This window comes from Drosophila bipectinata, chromosome 2L, assembly GCF_030179905.1.
Source record: "Drosophila bipectinata strain 14024-0381.07 chromosome 2L, DbipHiC1v2, whole genome shotgun sequence".
NCBI classification, from domain to species: domain Eukaryota; kingdom Metazoa; phylum Arthropoda; class Insecta; order Diptera; family Drosophilidae; genus Drosophila; species Drosophila bipectinata.
The window spans coordinates 11,682,226-11,697,750 of record NC_091736.1 but is presented as its reverse complement, the minus strand read 5'-3'; the positions used below and the strand labels follow the sequence as shown (position 1 = coordinate 11,697,750).

Sequence of the window (15,525 nt, the reverse complement as noted above, 5' to 3'; positions counted from 1 at the left end):
GAATATACTTGGGTGTATATTTATACCCTTGCAGAGGGTATTATAATTTTGTCCAAAAGTGTGCAACGCAGTGAAGGAGACATCTCCGACCCTATAAAGTATATATATTCTTGATCAGGATCACCTCCTGAGTTGATATGAGCATGTCCGTCTGTCCGTCTGTCCGTCTGTCCGTCTGTCCGTCTGTCCGTCTGTCTGTCTGTCTGTCCGTTTCTACGCGAACTAGTCTCTCAGTTTTAAAGCTATCGACTTGAAACTTTGCACACACCCTTCTTTCCTTTGCACGCAGTATATAAGTCGGAACGACCGGGATCGGTCGACTATATCCTATAGCTGCCATATAACTGATTGATCGGAAATGGTATAACTTTGGTGTTTTTAAAGTTAGAAAGTTCTAATTTAACATGAGAGCTATTTTTGGCAAAACAATACGACGTGCCAAATTTCATAAGGATCGGCCGACTATATCCTATAGCTGTCATATAACTGAACGATCGGAAATGACCCAACTTTCGTGTTTTTGAAGATAGAATGCTGGAATTCCATACAGATTCTATTTTTGGTCAGTTGATCCAACCTACCAAATTTCATAAGGATCGGCCGACTATATCTTATAGCTGCCATATAACTGAACGATCAGAAATGGTATTTGGTGTTTAGTAAAAATAAAAACTTTGTTTTTTTTGACGATAGAAGCTTGGGACTTTTTTTTAGATTTTGTAATTTAATTAATTGGTTTTATTATAATGTAATCATAAGGATCGGCCAACTAAATCCGATGTTTGCGATATATATCCGGTTTTAACTGCAAGGGTATATCAACTTCGGCTCCGCCCGAAGTTAGCTTTCCTTTCTTGTTTTGGTATGATATCATTAAAGAGAAAAGAAAAATATGAATGAAAGTCTTGCTTAAAATCTTAATTTTTAGAAAAATCCCCCCAGCCTGATTGAGCTGACCTCCCATCGAAGTGGCACTTGCAATCCATTTTCCCCGGCACTGTCTCAGCTGGTCGGTCAGCGGCAGCAACATTGCCGCCCCAGTTGGACACTTAATGGGAATTGCATTTTTATTACACAAACAGACGACGAAATGTTTATTAATGGCCCAAACACACACGGCCGGCCCATGACAATCGACTGCCAAATGCAGTTAAATTGATTCCGCCTCCGATTCGCCATTCCAGCGTTGCAACTCGCAACTAAGTGTGGCAGTGTCGCTGTTGCAAATGTTGTTACAACGCCCGGCCAGCACCTGCTGACAATTTCAAGTGCAGGCCGAGCAAAAGAACAACAACACGCACAACTGGAGTGATTTGCCAGGGGCAGATCGGAACTCCTCCATCCACCGTATGTCCTCTTGATTCCGGGTTGGCGCCGGTAGAGGAAACCGCAATTGTAATTCACGGATGCGCAACATCGGGCAGCTTCCCAAACTAATCGCTCGCTCAGCGGGACAGCAAAGATAGAGGGGTGGTGGCTGATTGGCGGGGTGGTTGCTACACTACACTGAAATTAATTTTTTCCAAGGGGTGTTGTTTCTATCTCAATATGAAGTCATAACTACTTTTAAGATATAAATTCTTTAAAATTGTTGCCTAAAAATCTTTACAAACTTCTTTAGCAAATTAGGATTACTTGATTCTAATTTTTTTTACTGTGTATTAGCTTTGCTTGGGCCTCATGTCGTCAATTGAATATCTCAATTGTCGCTGAGCTGAGACCGCTTCCCCCAACCCCGGCGTGATTATCCAGCCACCGGAGTGCCTCGCCTCGACAAAAGCAAACAAAACGCCCTGATCTTCCCTTTCCATGGCCCTCGGAGCAGCGAACCGGAATCCCACTGGACTAATTCAACTGTAACCCCTTGTTATCCTTCACGCACCCTCTGTCGAAGGCGCAACGCCTGAAAATTGAGCAGTTAAATATTTTGGTGTCATAAGTCGGCATTAGGGCGGTTCGGCCGCTGAGAATTTAGCTGGAAAATATCCCTCAGATACAGATACAAAGCTAGCCAAATTGATTTTAAAACCCACAACAATGTATTGTTCGATTTGGAAACTAATGTCTTTCTAAAGAATTCTTTTGCTTTACATTTATAAATTAAATAATATTATTCATATTAATTACAATAATTTATCAAAGCCTGGAACTTTTTTAATCAAAATATTAAGTAGACCCATTTAAAGCTTTAGTTAAGAAAAGCCAGAAAAAATAAAAGTGAATTAATTTAGTATTCCTGATTTATTTGTCTCATGATTTGCCTGGTGCCTGTTGACTGCTTCGGGTGCCTGGCTAGAGCATGTCCTTGTGATGAGCCCGATGAGTTATTGCCGTAAATCACGTAGAAGGTATAAACTCCCAGACAAACTATGAATGAGCAAGAAGCAGGTCGTCCGGCGACGAGACAATGGGGATGCGACTGCGAGGACAACTGCGAACCTGTTTATTAGTCCTCTAATGCACAATAATACTTAGTGCCAAGGGTAGGAAATTATTCGGATCCTCTGGGAATACTTACCGAGTTGGCTGCCAAATGTGACCTCTGAGCCAGTGACTCAGGGACCACCGACTGCATCTGTACGTAGCCCTGCCTCCGCAGGATATTGAATTACGGAACACGTCTCGGCTTTCTGGCCTGGATAGGCCCACAACACTCCTCCTCAGCCCACTGTGCTAAAGTTAATTTGTGCCCTGTTGCTGGAATTGTTGATGACATTTTTACATAAAGCGAAGTGCATAAATCACATTTTCCCAATTGCAGAGACTTGAGACTCGAGTCTGAGATAGAGCCCCGAATATTCTGAATCTGAGTCTGAATCTCAATCAAAATCCCCCAACTTGGTTTTTGATTTTGGTAGCTATTGAGGCAAAAGTGTTGCAAACAAACACTCTGAAATATGAAGCCGTGGATGCCCTGGTGCTTTGATGATTTGATGAATTGTGAGCAGTTGATTCATCCTTTTGGCACAAATGGCCACAATTTGGTCTACAACTAACAAATCTGCGAACAATGAGGTATACAATTACAAATGGTATTAAGACCGCAGGGCTTAATCTTAGCATTTGTTGATAATTGCCTAGAACATGATTTTTTTGGTAGAATAATATTACAAATTTTTATTTAAAATAAATTTCAGAAATTCTTTGAGATATCTAACTGAGTATAGGGTAAATTATAATCAAGATACTACTGTTTGAAAAACAATATAGGCCATTATCTTGCTATTTTTAGAATGTTTTTATTTCCATAAAAAAACTATAAAGCTGTATAGATTAATTTTCTCAATATATGGTACTTTAACTTATATCTTTATTATTTCTATGAAAATCACTTATCATATCTGCCTTCAAAAAATGATTGTGCAAACCGGAAAAGTTTTTTTAATAATTTCCCACACTTCCTGAATGACATTGCACTTGCTGGCTAGTCCTGTATTCCTTTGACAAATATTGCTAGTGATCCTTATCCTGAATGAGGAAATCTCGTTAATTTCGACGGGTTGAAAACAAGTGCCTTCCATTAGCGGCGTTGTGCCGACCAGAAATCAAACAGAGCCATAAAAACTTGACACCCATACGACTTGCCACAATCGCAAAGCTGACCGAGTCCTGTAGCAAGTCCTTTTCAGTTTCAAGCCCTTACAGCCTGCAATCCGATATTGGTGGGTTTTTAAGGGTGGTGGTAACTGGTGGCCGTTGCAGTGACACTTGCCACATCCAGAGGCAGCTCCAGATGGGGTGGATTGGCGAGGCCCTAATCAAAGTGCGTGCGCAGGCACGTGTCGTAAAAATGGAGTTACAGGCCGAAGAAATTCCCATGAAATGATTTCCAGGGAAAAATCTTTTTTATATCTTCTAGTCGTTATTATGATTAGTTATTATTTTTGAGCAAGTGCATCGCAAGGGATTCCCAGGCACTTGCCGGCTAAATACCGATGAGATTTCGAAGCATATGCAGTGGGAATTATTTTTGATTAGGGAGATCCAGGATTTAACGGAAGAGAACTTTACAACTCATACTACTTCTTCAGTTGGCCAAACTTTAATTGGCAAAACCAACTTTTATGTGAATTTTCAGTTATAATTCGACAAATTTAATTAAAACTATTTATACTAAAAATTTACGAACGGGCATTTGTGGCGTGAAACTTTCAATGCGCCTGCGGCAGTTGGGAAAACTTTTTATATAATTGCTTTAAATTAGTTGTTAGTGTCCATTGTCCTCCATGGCAGGCCTCATCTCCTCATCCACTTTTGCCATTTCCTGCTCATCATCAGAAGACCGCAAGCCAAACAAATGTAAAGTGCTCCAGACGAAAAGTTGTCAACCGAAAACAAACCATTAAGTGGGTCCAAAACACTTTTTGGTTTTTCCTCAAATTAGCAAACAGGCACTGGTGGTCCTTTGCCATCCCTCGCATCCCTTTCGGGAACATCCTTTTTCCTCTGTCATATTGTCAAGTGTTTATGATGCGATTCTCTGAATCCAGCCATAAAGTTAAGTGAGATTGTTTGCGAGGGTGAGGTATTAAGCCATTATCCTTTAAGAAATAAGAGCCAAGCTTTAGTTTTAGAAATTTTTATTCGAATGTATTAAAATCTTTTAACTTCTTATATAAGGAGTATAATAAATCTCCCAAAAACTTAACACCTTTCACCTTGAACACACTACTAACGTGGTTACGGAATACCCTTAATACCATTAATGGCTTTTCCATAGCGGATAATTACGGGGGTTGTCTACAATTAGAGCTCTAGAGTTTGCCTTTGGCTTATTCACGCCTTTAAATTTGCATTTACCCCGGCATCCTTAGAAACAGCACAAGCTTCATCTCCATACCCAGCTACATACCCACTCACCATCAGCCGCCACAGGCGCAGACGTAAGGCCCGTGTCCCAGTCCCACCCTGGTGAGCCTTCGCCAGGACAAACATTTCGCAAGGCAGCCATGTAAATCATGATGCCAGGCAGTTGACAGGAAACGGCATTTGTTCTATGGGATGTGAGCCAAGTCGAAGAGTTGCTCGCTTAGGAAGATTCGTCAGATTCGCATAATTAATTGCAAAGCTTTCGAACGGGAGCCTCCTCTGTGCCGACAACCTTCTCCTCTGGAATTTTGATTGTGTGTTTCGAATGGGGGTAAGGTGAGCCTGAATCCCTCCCTGCTGGTTGTAGCGATTTGTGAGCGTAATCAGGAGGGTTTGGGGGCTTGAGGGCTTGGCTAAATGGCAAAGGGTTGGCGGGATATCAACCCATACTCCAGGACATCAGAACTCCGGGCCAACACCTTGCCAACACAATCCCCTGGCAGCTGCCTGGGCACACACAAAATTAATTGCTTTTGTCATTATACGGAATCTTGACGACTCCTCCTCGTTTCTAATTTAATGTAGTTCATGGAACTACACCCCCACTCACCTGTTCGGCTTCTAGGTTGTCGTCCCTGATGTTGATTTGTGATTTATGAAGATTAATTTATTGCTAAATAGTTGTACATAATTTATTTAACATTGATTTGCATCGGCTTAGTCTAAAGGTTAAGTGTGCGAATTTAATCATGGGGGTTGGGTCTCGGACAAGGATAAGTAATTGGCCTTGGATATATTTAGTTATTTATTCCATTATCCACAATTCGATTAGATAGTCCTTGTAAGACCCAAAAATGACTTAAGGACCTCTTCTGCTGATTTAATTTGTCCCTGTTGTGGCCCAGTTGAGGTCATAGGTAATCGATGCAAGATAGTCGTTCATCCTTGGAGACTTCTGGAGGCAAAATGCAAACGAATACATTTGTTTTATTTGCTGCTCAAGTGCTTGAAGTGCATCTGTCTGGAGTCTTGTAAACCAATATGCAAATTTTGTTGTTTGGACACACAAAGAGCTGCCTAAGTAGTCTCGACAAATTGAAAGCAAAACATTAAGAATTATGCCCAGATGCAATGCAGACACCAGTGCATCCGGCTGAGTGCATCGGGGGCCATGTGCATGACTATTCTTACATGGAGTGACAATTGCATTTGCCTTCGATTCCAATAGATTGTTGTCACTACACAGATTTCCAATTGTAAGCACAAACATAAATTGCACTCGGGGATTGCCGGGCAAACAAAAGAAAATATGATTCTTCAATTAATTCATTTCCATTCAGTTTAGGATTTTACATAAACCAAGAAAATACACAGACTCCTGTGGCTAGAGAGTCACCTCTAAAACTTTTAATTGAAAACCAAGGACTTCCGCTTAATCAGCCTTCTCTGCCCTCCTAGGGAATGCCATTTTAATTTATGACACACAATTAAATGAAAGGATTTCACTCAAAGCCAAAGTCTCGCAGCTGAAATTACTTTACTTACTCCTCGTTTCTTTCGAAACAATTTCAGATTGGCCCGCTTGGCATTCTAGGAGGAAAGGAATTTGAGGAACTTTTTCCAGAAACAATTTTTCGACTTTACTTCAAGAAGTGTTCCCAATTTGAAACTTTCAAAAGTTGTACATGATTCTTACTTCTCTCTATTTGTTTCTAGTTAAGCAAGCTACTTGCTTAATTCCCTGATCAATCATAATAAATTCTCACAAGTTCGTAATCTAACAAACAACATAGCACCTTGGTTAATTATAATAGAAAATATATGCTCACTCCCTGATATATTCAAAGAACGGGCCAGGACCATCCCAACATTTGGGTAAATAAAAACCGAATTCCCGCATTGTTTTTTGTGACGTGTGTCGTTAAGTGTTTTCATTAGAAAATTTATGGAGTATTTACTATATCAATAATAAAACAGCGGCGTTTCGTCTTAATTAAGTGGCCTCCTCGACGCCTCCATGGCAAAAACTCAAGTAATCCAAGACCCAACACGTGATCTGATGAGGCACAAAAAACACTGGGACACTGGGAAATAGAATCAAAAATTGGTAAGATAGTGTGACAATCGTTGGCGGATGTCATAGGAAAGTCAATAAGACAGCCAAGCCAACCACCACCATTACTATTGCGGAAGTAACCATATAGAAAAAAACAATAGAAATACAAACACAAACATTGTTCTGATTACTTAATTGATTAAATGGATAAAAAAGTGGAGAGTGTCGGGAGTGAGTGCCACCACCATGATATCTCTGGGAATATCTCCCCGGGCAGGGAATGTGTGTGTGACCCTAAGGAGGTGTTAAGGTGAGACCCGATCACTCCGGGCGTTTATCAGTTGGAAAAGCAAACAATCATCCGATGGGAAGCCCATCGTTACGACACTGTCATCAGCTAGCCGTTGTCGATTAGGCGATTATGATATCTGGTTACAATGATGGTGGAAAGCCTTTGTTAATTAGGTTCGATTTCAAAGGCCCAACAACGCAATCACCCTGGGAAACTTTTTATGTGACAACACTTCGCTTCTTATTCGCTACTCTATATTTTCTTAAAAATTAACACAAATATTATATTTGATTGAGCTATACCAATAAAAATTCCTTACGACAAGGATAAGAAAATCTTCCTAACTTCTCATTTGAATGTCTATATATTCTAAGGTTTGAATGTCCGATTCTAAAGAGTAAGCAATTCTTAAATTTATTGTTCATGAATCTAACGTTTTAATCGATTTTTTTCACATGTTCAAAAACAATGTCCTTCACAATCGTACGAATTGCATATCTTTGCCAATATTCATCCAATTCTTGAGCGGAATACCTTAAACGATTTGTGGATCGATTCGCTTTCAATCACCATCAAAATCCAGGAACAAAATATTTTTAGATTTTTTGTCAAATTTTCTGGAGGACCCCCTTCAAAAATTATCAAAATGCATGGAGCCCCTATGTGTCCCACAATGAAGTCCATATCTTTGGCAATACTTATCCGATTCTTGAGCGGAATACCTTAATCGATTTGTGGATCGATTCTCTTTCAATCTGCATCAAAATCCAGGAACAAAATATTTTTTAGATTTTTTGTCAAATTTTCTGGAGGACCCCCTTCAAAAATGATCAAAATGCATAAAGCCTCTATGTACCTCAAATGGTTTAAATCAATTGAAACTATATATTTGGTTGTCAATAATTTTCGATGAAAAAAGTAAGGTTTCTAATAGAATAAAATTGGGCTATTCTACTCCAAAATTATGTTCATCCAATTAATGACGAATTTTATCCTAAGAACAAACATTATTCAGAGAAGGGCCAAAGTCAGAGACCAAGTCAACTGCGAGTCCAATACCAGCCACCACTTTATGCTCCGGGGCGTTTAAAGCCACCATAATCAGCGGCAACAGCCGAGGGCTATATATCATCGGTCTCGGGCAGAGCAGCATATGTCCAAATAGCGGTGGGTGGGAGGAGAACCCCTGAGGTCCGACCCGAACCAGGCCAGGGAGCAGGGGAATAAGGTGAGGGGTGAGCAAACAAAACAGTGTATGATATTTTGATCAACCGAATGTGTAAAAGTCCGGGAACAAATCGAGGCTCGTTAATAGAAAACAATTAAATTTTTCTCATTTTTTGTAACAGGGGCTAGGGTTTGGTTAGCCAGGTGGCGGGAAAAGGGGGAGAGAATTGGTGTCATGAACTATGTGAGACACGTTCCAGCTAATATACGAAATGAAAAGTCAAGTTTGAAATCATTTATCTTGTTTTCCAACTGCTCTGAAGGACAAAAAAAAAACGCAAAAAGGAGTGAAATTGAGAAAAAATGACAAAGGCACGAGCAGAAATGATGCCTCTAAATGAAATTGGCAAAAGAGCCGCGACGCCCGGAGGAGCATGTTGTGAATGCGAAATGAACTATGTGACAGTGACACCCTGGAAATGGAAATAGAACCATCCGGCGAGCCCACAAACACCTTGGCTGTCAACCCTTTTTTGGGTTCTCTGCCCTTTCGTCATATTATTCAAATTGAAACCGTTTTTCCATGTACTTTTCGCATTTTTTCCACCGAAACTGTAATAGCCGCCCCGTCCCATCATTAATTCATACAATTGCGATTGGGGTCTCAAGTCCTCGGCTGGGGACTTTCAGAAGGCTGACCCTTCTTCAGTTTGGACACTTGACTCTTCAATTGCTTTTATTTTTGACAAATTGTAGTTTTTTTAGTGAAAAGGATAAGTAATTGGGAATTAAATGCAAAGCGTTTTAAAAATAAGACAATATTAAAAGTGAGGAGAGGTGTACCACCCTTTAGAATACAACTCCTCCGTAATTATACTAATTTTTTTGAAATTCTTTTCCAGATCATCAATCTGCTAATTGGAAAATTAGAAAATTTGCACATCTGAGTTCTATCATTTATCATTTGCACTGCACGTGTCGTGTTCGAAAGTGGGTTGGTTTTATTTTTAAATTTTAGAAAAAAAAATTGCAAGTGCGGTATCAATCAAATTTTGCAAATTCTTAGACAAGGTGGGTGGTACTACAATTGCAATTTCTTAAGAAATCAATCAAAATTTGCAAATTCTAAAATAGAAAACATAGAACAATGTATCACATCCTTTGACATAACATTTATTTTTGAAGATCCATAAGTATAACTGGCTTTAAAAATGTAAAAAAATGATATTATGAAATAGGATATATTTTGAATAATAATAATTACTGTATGTCTAACGGTTGGCTCGCCCTCGCAAAATTCAAACACATTATAATGATAAATGAGTGCGATTATTTCCTTATTACCATCAAATTAATACTTCTCCCAGCCATTGTAATCAGTTTGTTTTTTATTTCTGTGCCACACCCAGGTCTAAAGACAAAAAGGTAACAACAACCAAACGGCGGCCAAGCGATTTATTGGCTAAAAATGAGTTACCACTCAGTGGCCCATAATAGCAATAGAATTTATTAGATCAGACTTGAAGATACCTAGTATTTAAAAATGGTATCAAAGAAAAAGGGTCAGACAGAGCCATTATCCATAAAATTTGAACTATAAATTTATTATAATTACATTTTAAGCTTTAATTACTACTTTAGTCTATAACCTATTTTTGTCTGGAACTCATATACCCTCTAATGTTAAAGAAAACCACCATGAAGCCGAAATCAAACACAATCAAGCGAATGGGGCTTCGTTCTAGTTCCAGTTCGGGTTACTTTGCTTGCACAGCCATTTGAGGTTGTCTGTTTGGTTGGTTAAAAATAATCAGACCACTTCGTGTCGTGGCAAGGACATCCAGGGGCCAAAGGACACCCACCGCGGTAAACATCGTTTGTCAAGAGCTGTGACTGCCAAGGACTGTCCAGCTCCATCTCCAGTTGCAGGACGAGGGTGACTTCTTCCAGCACTCCATGGTATCCTTCTTCAAGTCGGGGGCCGGGGACTGACGTGAGTCGCGGCCGTGCGATAAAATAACCGGTTACAAAATATTTGTTGACATTCCGCGGTAAATTACCATAATTAGTTGATTCGAGAGACCGACCCATGTTTGATCGGGACTGCCGAAGGTGGTAGTAGGTAGGTGGGTGGGTTGTGTGTACCTCTCCATGTCTCCATGTCAGTCGGGCGACATAATGCCAAGCAGGGCACTGCCCACGGCTAAAAGGATAATAATTAGAGCATATGTACGGATTGAGTGCAAATATTGACTGTGTGTTTCGTTGCTGCCCTCCATTTGTCATCGTTCCGGGTCGTTCTGGTGCATAAACTCGAATTAATCAGCCAGATATCAATGTCCGTACAAACATAGCTCTACATAAAACATATGTAAGCATATATGTTGGACATATATCAGCATACTATGCAAACTTGGTTATGGATAGGTTATTTCTTTGTCCTGGTTGTGGTTTCAGAGGTTACACATGAGGTACTGTCCGAAAAAAAATCAAAAAAATACTATTTGGAGAGTATAGTTTGGAAACTATTGTAATTTTTTATAGAAAGTGACTCCTATAAGCACAATATTCAGAAGTATTAGACAATTTGTAACCATTATAGCTCAAAATTTAAATGAAATTACTGAAAACAAATGAAAATAAAGTTTCTACTAAAATTTGCTTGTTTAATAAAGATTTCCAATATTATTTGTAAAGTATACAAGTCTCCTAAAATCATTTAAAGCTATGGCTTTCTAGGGACTACTAAGATTATAGACTGTGAATGTCAAAACTATCAAATTTTATAATTTAATTAATGATAAGCTAAATCCTTAAACTACTCTTCTGCCTAATATTTCAAATCAAAAGTCCTAAAATGCCCACATCCTTTTGTCGAAAATGACAAAGTCATTAGTTAATCTTTCCCTAGCCTACCCTCCCCATGAGGACCCATCGAATTCGAAGGCCTAACCAATGAACCGCAAATTAATCCCAATTCTCAGTTCCCAAATCCACAACGACAATTAATATGCCGCCAAAGCCCACAAAAAGTAAAGGGATGCGGAGAGGGAACAAGGGATTATGACAGTCAAATGACTTTAAATTAAGCCGATGTGCGTCTGTCGATTTAATTAAAATCAAAACAAAATCTTGGTCCTGCGCCACGCCCTCTGACCAACCATCCAGCCATCTCAATAAAGCCCCTTTCGAAATAGACAAATAATAAAACCATAAATAATGCAAAACAATAAATGAGCAAATATTCATAAATTATTAACGCCCTGGCCGGGTCGCAGCCTTCCTGCAGGAGCTGTTGCCTGACAAAAGGCAGGACAAATACCCAAAATATTTTGCCAAAGCATTTAAAAGGACAATGAGGCACGAACCAGATGACAGAATCCGGAGAAGAAAAGCAAATCCCCGCAGCAAATAATTGAGCCTCATAAAGGAAATATCATTCATTGATTTTCCTCCGGCAACCTCAACAGATTCTCGACTTCTCACTCGTCCTCATCCTCTTTTTCGTTCCGGCAGCAAGTGGATGAAGTCGTTGGGTGGCTGTGATGGGTGGAGGAAGGTCCTTGCCACCGGGGGTGGTGGTTTTTTTTTCTTTGGGGCTGCTGTCAGCACAAAAACAATATGGACAGCTGACGAAACTATCTCAGGGGCGGCTCAGGACAACTTGGGAGGCGGTGGAGGACTTTCACATGATTCCAAAATCTATGCCTCGGCATGATTTGCACAAAAAATTGAGCTGGCAAATTTGTCAGAGAAAGGACACCACGAAGGATACTCGAAAGGTTGAAGGGGACTGAGAAACGAGTCGAGAAACTTGGACTTTTGGGAGACGGGGAGAAAAAATGATAAATTATTAAGAGATTTTTGTTAATTTGATGACACTGATGATGGCCAGAACCAGATTATCCTGCTTGCCCTCATTCATTTTTTAACCAATCTGGGGTATGTTCTTGAGGATATAAAGATTATCCTAACAGTATTTTTATTCTAAAAATATTGGATTTCCACATATGTACCTCTTAGTTTTATGTTTTATGAATTTTTCAGAAAAAGTAACTTTAAATATATTCCTAAACTTACGAGTACTTCTTTAAACACACTTTTAATTTATTTAACAAAAAAACATTAGTTTTCAATTTATCTAATAAATAATTTACTGAAATCTACCTTCTAGTATATTTATATAAATATTTAACAAGTTTATTTATGAACTTGTTAACCACTATAATATTTCATAAAATTTATAACAAATTGGTCTCCCCTTAACTAAATATTTTTAAAGATACCAATGAATTCTGGAGAATTCTACTAAAAGTTGCCTACTAAATTTTCTCGCTCTGCATGCTATAGCAATAAGTAAACATTTATTAATTTAAAGATATTTTACTTATAAAACTAAAAAATACTAATTTTAAAAAACTAAATAACTTTAAAGTGGACCAACCCGGCTAACAGCCCATACAAAAATGACCCCAAAAAATTGTTTTTAAAATTGTGAAGCTCCAAGAGGATGCGCCAATATGCACGGTAGTGGAGTCGATGTAGGACCTTTTCAAGTATATATGGACCAAAAATCATACAAATCGTTCCCACAGATTTTGAGAAAATCGAATTACAGTTTCCCATATAATTTGAACTAATAAGAGGAGCGCCAACCAGTGAACCGGAACCAGTCCGCAAAAAGTTCATTGAACTAGTTTAAAAATACTATATGGCTCTGTTAGACTTATTAAGTCCTTCACAGAGGATGCGCCATTATGCACGGTATACCGTTGAAAAGCTTATTTTATACAGAACATTATAAGACAACCACAGATTTAAAGAAATCAAGTCCCGAAAATTTCAGACCCTGATTCACCAACACTGGCCATTAACAGCATCACATATTTCTGCGCTGCCTAACACGGCGCTAGCCGTTATGGAATTTGAATGCCCCCCTAGCTTTTTTTAAAGAGGATGCGCCATTATGCACGGTATACCACGAGAAAGCTAATTTTTAGCCCGTTCGAATGGTACCAGTGCCATTAAAATCCTTCCCACAGATTTTTAGAAATCAAGTCCCGAAATTTTCGGGACCTGGTTTGCCAATACTGGCCATTATCATTTTTCCGTGTTTGCACGCTGCACAACACGGCAGCCGCCATTATGTATGTTTGCCTTTTTTTAAAGAGGATGCGCCATTATGCACGGTATACCACGAGAAAGCTAATTTTTAGCCCGTTCGAATGGTACCAGTGCCATTAAAATCCTTCCCACAGATTTTTAGAAATCAAGTCCCGAAATTTTCGGGACCTGGTTTGCCAATACTGGCCATTATCATTTTTCCGTGTTTGCACGCTGCACAACACGGCAGCCGCCATTATGTATGTTTGCCTTTTTTTAAAGAGGATGCGCCATTATGCACGGTATACCACGAGAAAGCTAATTTTTTTGAAATTCATTTAATTTTGATATCGTTCCGTTTCTGTACCTTCCGATAGCTCAAATTTTTTACTAATCTGACACATAGGTGGCGCTAATTTTATTATCGATTCCTCCACTATTTTATCGACGTTTTCACACCTCTAGCAAGCCTAAAACGATACCGATATTCGATATAAATAAATAAACAAGCAAAAAAGAAAACAAGAAGCCATCACAAAACAAGCCAAATGCTTCAAACTTCAAGGAAAAAGTTTATTAATCACTCGACATGAGTGGCTACAACCGTCGGCGGCCCTTGCAAAAGGTTCGGAGCTTCGACGCCGAGTTGGACGAGTCCGGATACACGTCCTTCCGAGCGCAGCACAATTCCACCGCTGAGACGCCATTTTTGTTTGGGGAAAGCGAGGCCGAGAACGAGAACTGGCGCAATGCCTCTAATACAGCGTTTCTGGCTTCTCGCGGGATGTCCACCCCAGGTGGCCAGCAGGAACACCTCTGGGGAAAACAACATCCACCCACTGTACCGGAAATGCGGGGCTCTCCATCCAAGGATGAAGTCTCTACGACGCCGCGCCTCCAGGAGGCACACAGCATGCCAAAGCGTCGCAAGAAGCACTTCCAATCACCTCACAGCAGCCCCAAGAAGTCAAAGAAGCTGCTCTTTCCTTTAGAGCAGCCGAAGCCAAAGAATCGCTTCTACGGAGGCATGGAGCACCTGGACATCGTTGCGAGGCTGTCGCAGACTCAGCCAGCGCTGGAGTCCATACTGCGGCATGTGAACGCCCACACGCTGGACGTGATGACCCAGGTGTCGCAGGCATGGAAAGATGCCGTATACAAAAGCCAGCGAGCCGTGGAGCGGCTGCAGAACCACCGCATCAAGATGAATCTCTCCAAGGAAAATCCGCTCGTGCCCAAAAGGCGACGTCAATTGGCACGAGCCAATACAACTACAGTGCCATTACAAATATCGAATCACGGCAATCAGTCCCACAGTGCCTCTCTCCTGGACTCTGGATACTCCAGTATTCACCTCCTGGCGTCGGATACTGGACGGGTGTTGCGGGAGCAGAAGCAAAGGGTCAAGTGCCCGCGCTGCGGACGGGGAAGTCGAGTATTCATCAGCGAAGCAGCACGCGAGGAATCCACGCTCTCCCAGACTTTGCCTTTAAGGAACCCATCGATCAACTCCGATGAACGGCTACCGCTGACGCGTTTTTTATCCCTGGACCTCGGCGAGATCAACAGTCCATTGCAGCAGCCATCATACAACTTTGCCGAATGCACCAGCCTCGTCTGCCAATTCCGTTTCTGCATCAACTGTCTGTGCAAGTCCCATCCCGGTGAGCGGTGCTTGGTCACCGAACTCGATACGCCCTCAAAGCTCATGATGCCCAAGGAACGCCTTACGCCGCCACAACGCACCCAGAATCGCGATCCCAAGATGAGGAGAAAGAACTCGCTGAAACGGCTCTGCTTTTAGCTCTAGCTTATCGTTAGCATTTAGTATGTGGGTCCTAATCTCATTCATGTATTATGTTTAGACCGTATTTTCATTGTCATCACGTTACATTCTCATGGTCATTTTTAAACCGTTCAAAGTTCGATTCCACGGAAATCCGTACCTCTTTGAGATTAAGTATAAAGAAAAGTATTTTAACATTGTATGCGATTTATAAAAAACATTAAAAGTAAGATACATTTTACAAGAAAATTGAATTCAACTATTTTGGGAATATTTTGTTAGTGCTTACTGTACTAGATGGTAACGCAGTTC

The 15,525-nt window shown here is 40.3% G+C and overlaps 1 protein-coding gene and 1 long non-coding RNA gene across 2 annotated transcripts; one reads left to right on the top strand and one right to left on the bottom strand.

The window, feature by feature from the left end:
• Positions 1–2,226: 2,226 nt before the first annotated feature.
• On the bottom strand, positions 2,227–2,890 carry LOC138925909 (uncharacterized). The gene is made up of 3 exons (XR_011442144.1): positions 2,746–2,890; positions 2,519–2,691; positions 2,227–2,431 (listed from the first exon to the last, which is right to left on the bottom strand). It is a non-coding gene; the product is annotated as an uncharacterized lncRNA (long non-coding RNA).
• Positions 2,891–13,894: 11,004 nt separating this feature from the next.
• Positions 13,895–15,462, top strand: Rca1 (Regulator of cyclin A1). The gene has a single exon (XM_017243329.3). It carries the CDS (start codon positions 14,017–14,019, stop codon positions 15,229–15,231), a length of 1,215 nt encoding a protein of 404 aa, XP_017098818.2. The 5' UTR covers positions 13,895–14,016; the 3' UTR covers positions 15,232–15,462.
• Positions 15,463–15,525: the final 63 nt, after the last annotated feature.